The 7,125-nt window shown below is 39.1% G+C and overlaps 1 protein-coding gene across 1 annotated transcript; it reads left to right on the forward strand.

Moving 5' to 3' along the window:
* The first annotated feature begins 1,900 nt into the window (after positions 1–1,900).
* Positions 1,901–6,117, forward strand: FN3KRP (fructosamine 3 kinase related protein). The gene is made up of 5 exons (XM_010009182.1): positions 1,901–2,076; positions 3,544–3,635; positions 4,130–4,212; positions 4,616–4,738; positions 5,488–6,117. The coding sequence occupies exons 1-5, from the start codon at positions 1,901–1,903 to the stop codon at positions 5,824–5,826; spliced, it is 813 nt and encodes a 270-aa protein (XP_010007484.1). The 3' UTR covers positions 5,827–6,117.
* Positions 6,118–7,125: the final 1,008 nt, after the last annotated feature.

A 7,125-nucleotide genomic window follows, 5' to 3' on the forward strand; every position in this document is an offset into this window, starting at 1 on the left:
GGTGCCCGGGGGGAGTGAGGCCGCTGGGGTGGGAAGCATCCATGGAAGCTGCAGTTCGGTGGGGTGTTGTTGCGGTATCAGTATTGCGTGCCCCGGGCATGCGGCACTATGGCATGCTGTTGTCCGTTGTGCCTGGGGTAGCGGTGGCATGGCTGTGGGGGGGGGTGCGGTGAAAAAAAACCCAGAGGGTGTAAAACTATGGAGGGTATGCATCTTTCTTCGTTGTAACAAACCCAGTAGTTCCCTGCGCATAAGAAGGAGCTTTTCTCAAGAAATTACGCTTTTCCAGAATTGTTGTCCAATATCTGCATTTGATAGAGATAAAAACTATGCAACGTGCCTGTATGGCTGCCTTATTTGCAAAAACAGAGATCAGGTGGAATTTTCTTTAAAGGTACTCTACACGTGTGTCTGTCAAATAAATAGCTTCACAAGTGAAAGCCAGGATTTGATTTACCTTTAATAGCAAACAGATGTTTTTGAAAGCATGTCTGCAACCATATCTATTCCAAGTTTGTCCATGCTTTCTGATCATGGATGGATGCACTGAGGTGGCAAAATGGGAAAAGCCAGAAGGGTTATCCTGCTTTACATTAGACTGAGAATAGTTTGAATTGATAGCAGTAGAGACTTTGCACTGAGACCTTTGTTAATTGTGTATGTAGGTATAGAGTCTAGCTAGGTACAAGGTAAGACTTGGAAAAAACTGTCTGGATAGATTTTCTGTTCAGTAATCGTTTGATTTTCTATGCTTTGTCTAAGTGTGGATTCTGAGTGCTGACTAAAGCAAACTTTGCCAAACTGTATTACAATGTTATGCTGCGTGTGCAGCAGTGGGTGTGTATCAGCAGTTTCTTTAGAAAAACAGAATTCTTTACAAAACACTGGTTTTTACTCTGTTAAAGTTAACAGCTGACTTTAACCTTGTATGAGGCTTTAGGCAAAGATACAGTATTTACTTGTTTCCTCTGAACAAAGCTAACCTGGGGCTATGTAATTCAGCAGTTCTTCATTCTTGATGGCCTGTAGGCTTTGGAACTTTTAGTCAATATCTTGCAAATTGTCCTTTGTGTTTCATGTGTCACTACTAGAGGGCTAATATTCTGTTTCTGTTTTACTCACTATATTTTTTTGCTTTTAGTTTTAGCAGATACCGTAAATTTCCCACATACCCTTTTTCAGCAACCTTTGCCTGGCTTCTCAAGTTGCATTTCTTCATGTGATTAGTGTCACTGATGTCAGTGGAGCAACTCAAGAGATTTCACTTGGTGTGGATAACAGTTGCAGCAATAGGTCCTAAATTCAGAATGTCTTCAAAGCAAATGCAGTTGGTAGTGGCTTAGCTTGTAGTTGTTTCTGTGTGCAAGTGCTGTAAGGAGCATTTGGCAGCTATAATTGATATTTATTTATTTATTTCTCCTCATGAGACAGAAGAAACAGGCCAGGGAAAATCATGCTGTGACTGCAAATTAAACTGTTTTGAAGCTCAGCTACATTACTAAGCAGTGTGTGTCACCAAAGTCACGAAGATTATGAATGTTGGCACCATTCTTCTAGTCTCTCAACTGATGATGCAGATAGGCCATAGCTTTCTAGACATTTGCTGTATAATCCATGAATAAAATACTACCTATTATATATGTTTGCAGTTTGAACTCCTTCAGTTGTAAATAGACTGTTTTTATAATTACAATGTTACAACCTAAGTCCTTTCCATGGAGTTGGTTTATGAAGTGAAATTTCCATAATGGTAAAATTACTGTGAAGTCTGGTGTTGTGGATCTATCTGTAACCTGTAAATACAGTAACCACTTTGTCAATGCTCTTTATGTAACATTGACAGCCTTGTTTGGTTTTGTGCAAAGCTTTGTTTACCTGGGACTGATGTTCATGGAGATTAATGCTTTTCTTTAATATTTGGCAGGCCAGAAGAATGTTTGAGGGAGAAATGGCAAGTTTGGAAGCCATCCTGAAAACACAGACAATAAAAGTGCCTAAACCCATCAAAGTTATAGACCTGTCTGGGGGCACTACTCTGTTTGTGATGGAACATTTGGAAATGAGAGGCTTGAACAGGTAAACCACAATATTATCTTTGCATTCTTTAACCAGAAATTCTGAGTATTACGGCAATCAAGTCGCTTGCTTTCAAGTGGAGAAACTTGTTTTAATTTTTTTTTTTAAAGCAAGTCAAGATTCATTTTTGAGAAGCTGTTGTTGTGGTTTAAGCTGAACCCAGGACACTGTACAGCAGAGAACTCTCTAACATACTTCATAACACTTTACTGAGCAAATCGGTCATGCATCAAGAAGTGAGTCTGGGGTTTGTCCAGTTTTGACTTTGTTTGGGCTTTTTTGTTTGTTTCTTTTTTAGGTAATTAGTGATTTTTACAGTAAAGCTGCTTTTTTCAATAAGGAAAATTACCTACCTGATCAGCTCTTTTCTGTACTTGCCTTTGATAAAAGAACCAGTGTTTAATATTGCTTGTCATGAATATGCAGAGGCACTTCTCCAAATGAATGAATTCTGATTTCAATATTTTTATAACTCTCACCTTGATAGTTCCAAATTTTAAGCCCTTCTCTGTGGCACACCCTTGAGTAAATTAAAATATGATGAATACTTGTGTCTGATTCCATTAGGCAGGTGGGCACAACCAATTTCTCATCCCAGTCTCAGAACTTTTACAGCCACTTAACGTCTTATGCTTCAGCTTGCTCATCTGCAGAGTTTCTAATTCATGAGGAGCCCTTAGTAAGCTTCAAGAGAAAGAGCAGAAATAGTATGGGGTTTGGGCTGACCGAGATGAAAAGTGTGCAAATGCAGCCTTTGGCAGATAGATTTCAGGGCACAGCTACAATCTGTGTTAACAGGAACAAAATGAAGGAATAACTTTGCTTTAGATGACAGTGCCTTAAGAACAGGGAAAGATGTGAGAGGTCAAAGACAGGAAAAGGAACATACATTTGTTAACATGGGAGGTGACTGGCTGGAGGACTTGTAACTACTGCAAGACTTTTCTGAACTGCAGAGGATAAGCTTTTATTAAAAAATAGATAAATAACTAAGGTCCAACTGACTCTACCATCTTTTAGACCTTTCAGAGAGGAGAAGCAGGAGACAGAGAGATAAAGAAGAGGATAAGTTTTGTTTGGCTCTATTTCCCCAACACAGTTCACCAAAAAAGAAACCCCCACCCCAAAGCTTTAACAGGTTGTGCACGCTCTTCTTACAGATCTCTTACTGAAAGTTCATATGGAGTTGATACCATGCAGAAATCAGAATTGAGTTTCTCATTGTTATTAAATGTTTGCTGCTCACTTTCACTTTTAATAGTATTGTCAGACCACGTACACACATTTTGTTCTGTGTTAATCTTTGTAGGAAGAGGTGTTTATAACCAGAGTATTTTGAAAATGTACCTTGTTAGAGATGCAGAATTCTTTTTACTTGCTTTATAAATCTTTTGAACAAACTCCTGGAATACCAAGAACTGGATTAATTCCTGTGTCAGTGTTGCTAAGGGTATTTTTGTTTCTTAGACATTCAGCAAAGCTTGGAACACAACTGGCTGATCTCCACCTTCATAACCAGCAACTTGGAGAGAAGCTGAGGAAAGAAGAGAGCACAGTTGGTACAGTACACAGCTGTTTGCGAATTTAACCTAATTCATAAGAATCTGCAAAATGCTAAAAATAGCTTTTGTTATTTCAGGTTAAGTTTGTCTTCTTCCACTAAAGATCCTACAAAAATAGATTTGGATGAAATGCCCAGGCAGGGAGTCTTCAGTTTATTTTTAATTTGCTCGATTTGGATCTGTAAGCAAATAATTTATTCAATTTGGGACCCTTATGATCCTGAACTGCATTTTCTGCAAGGACATGTTACCAAAGGAGATATGCTATCTCAAAATATGATTACGGAGATTGTAATTTGGCTGCTTTACATCAAGATTAACACTTAAAATCCAACAGCAACAACCATTGTAACAGAAAAAGTATTTAGGTGCAATTGTTTGATTCTCAGTAGAAGCAGCATTGTACCTTTACCTAGTTTTTAAGGTCCATTCGCATTGGAGATACTCAGAACCTTGTCATTAGTATTGGATTTTTGTCTTTGGTTTGAAAGGTAAAGGTCAAGGGCAAATGGAAGTCCAGTTTGTGGATCAATTTGGCTTTCATACAGTTACCTGCTGTGGCTATCTTCCACAGGTAGGTTGTGCTTCATCAGATTGATAGAATTTTAAGTTTTTCTTATTTTCCCTTCAGTGACACAAAGGAACCAAATTATTATTATGTAAATGAATTTGTTTCTGTGGAGTCATAAAAATCAAAACCCACTGCTCAGCCTTCAGCCTGCTAAGGAAGGTCGTGCTTTGGATAGCACTTCCAGCTGCATTGGGCATTCATAGCTCTTCAATTTCTTGGGTTTCATCACTTAGGGGAAATCATTTATTCCCTTGATGTAGTGTTTTAAGATAACATTCTATTAAATGGTAGCATTTACTGTCCTAGATGGTAGCAGCACAAAAATCCTCAAAAGCTTTATTTGCAAAAGAAGGAAATCTGTCGTTTGTGTGGTGTAGAACTAATATCTGCAGCCTTGTTCCTTCAGGTGAATGAGTGGCAGAGCGACTGGGTGACTTTCTTTGCCAAGCAAAGAATCCAGCCCCAGATGGACATGATCGAGAAGAATTCGGGAGACAGGGAAGCAAGAGAACTTTGGGCACAACTGCAGGTAGGAGGAACTCTCTCAGTTCTCTCTATAATAATAGCTACATATCAGCTGTTTAGATTTTGTTTTTCATAAACCAAAGTTCCTGTGTGTTGGTATGCTCCAGGTTCTGTTGGTAAGAGACTCCAGCTTTAGGGATTAAAATACCCTTTATTTTAAGTTATAATAGCTTTTGGACATTATGATAATATTCCACACTGAATGTGTGCCAGATAGCACTTTGTCTTTCTGTTTGGGAAATAGTAGATCGATTCACATTTCTCATTCCTTGTAACATGTTCATAATGAGAAATATATATCAGGAGTTCTGTCCTGCACATCATCCCTTCATGTAAGGTTTGCGCATGGTTAAGTGACTGCAGTAGCAGTGATTTGGGTACTACTTTGCAGAAATCTCTTCAAGGTTGGTGAGATATTCCTGAGCCTTCTAATCATGAAGTGGGTGGTGGTGGTTGTTATTAAAGCTGGTCAATATTACAGCACTGAATGCAGTTTTAAATTTTGTATTTTCTTGCTAAAAAGCCATTTGGATGACTATTCTGCAGCTGCTGGCTTTTAGGAATAATAGAAATCCTCTGGATTTTCTCAGCATCGCTGTTGACTTAGTCCTATGCTGTTTCAAGTTATGCCTTTTTTTTTAAACTGACTTTTAACAAGTTTCAGCTGATGCTTTGCATGTGTGCAGATAAAAGTCTGTAGTCAATTCACCTTCAAATGTAGTACTTATACATCTTGCTTTCTTCCCCCTGCAGCTGAAGATACCCAGTTTGTTCTGTGATGTAGAAATTGTTCCTGCTCTTCTGCATGGAGATCTCTGGGGAGGAAATGTAGCTGAGGATGATTCTGGTCCAATTATCTTCGATCCAGCTTCTTTCTATGGCCATTCAGAGTATGAGCTTGCAATAGCTGGAATGTTTGGTGGCTTCAGCAGTTCTTTTTACTCTGCTTATCACAGTAAAATTCCCAAAGCTGCAGGGTTTGAGAAACGCCTAAAGCTTTATCAGCTTTTTCACTACATGAACCATTGGAATCATTTCGGTACAGGGTACAGAGGGTCCTCTCTAAACATTATGAGAAACCTTATAAAGTGACTTGCAGCTTAAACAGAACACTTACTTTGCTGCTTGGAAACCCCCATACTTTGTGGTGCAACTACAGGAGTAGTAATTTCAAAAAAGCCACTAGATCCTTGACCTTGTTGCACAGCTAAAGACCTAGAATCAGTGAGTACTGCTGAATACTGAGTGTAACATAGTCATCCCTTTTCAGGATAGTTGGGCATAAGTTATGATGGGAGTATCTAAGGAAGGAGCAATTTGTGCAATTCAGTTGCACAAAGATCTGTTGGTGTCATGAAAGCATTATGTGCTTAATACTAGGCAAGAGTATACAAATAATACACTGAGGAGATGGCTAAGAACGTTGCTCATTGCTTTTTGCTGTTCCCCTCCCACCTTTATGATAGATTGCTCAGACTCTTTCAGCTCTTCATGTCCAGTTATGTGCATGAGAACAATGTTAACAAAATACTTTGAAAATTAACAAGAAAATGACATAATGGCATCTGTGAAAGGTGATCTGGACTCGCTATTTGTTATGCTGATGTGATACTGTTGCATGGAGACTGCTTCCTGCTCTGTTACAAAGCTGTGTGAAAATGCTTAGAATTTTTTCTGGCACGTGCATTTTGGTGCCTCATGACATTCCTGTGGGCTGTTCTGTGCTTGCTGGTCAGTGGGCTCTTCTCTCCAGCGATTTTGTTTTCACCAGAACTAGCTCGCCTTTTTTGGATTATGCTTTTATCCAATAGTGTGTATTCTTAAAGGTCTTCTCAGATAAGGCACTTTACGTGTACATATCCTGTGCAGATGTTCTCTCTCACTAATACAAACAGAAGATGTACTTTTGACCGTTGGCATTGCCCACAGGACGATGCCGTGTGGTCACGGTACAGCCTTCACATACGTTTTCTGTGATTTTAAACTACAGATGCCATGAGCAATCATTCTTCTTCAGTCCCCACTAAGTGCACTTTGTAGCCTTGGGATAAGAGACATTAAACCAAAAGAAGTTAAAATTTAACTCTCAGAACAGCAGCTCTACCGCACTGGCAGAAGTTCTCTAAGGACAGCTTTGCAGGCTATTTCTTGCACCTGTAAGGTGATAATGCTAAAATTGTGCTCTTTTTGATGTAGGCTGATCATGATCGTTCAATGCAAGCCTATCAGGTAGGTGAGAGAGATGCATGATTCCTAACAGGCGTTTTGAGTGTTTGGGAATTACTTTAATTAGCAGAATATTCAGGGTTTTTTAGTTGCTGTTTTTGCAGTTATTTATACAAACTGGAAGCAAGTATTGGAAGAGAAGACCATCACTTGATATGTCTTTCC

The sequence above is a fragment of the Nestor notabilis genome, unplaced genomic scaffold (assembly GCF_000696875.1).
Source record: "Nestor notabilis isolate BGI_N333 unplaced genomic scaffold, ASM69687v1 scaffold24722, whole genome shotgun sequence".
In the NCBI taxonomy this organism is placed as follows: Eukaryota; Metazoa; Chordata; class Aves; order Psittaciformes; family Psittacidae; genus Nestor; species Nestor notabilis.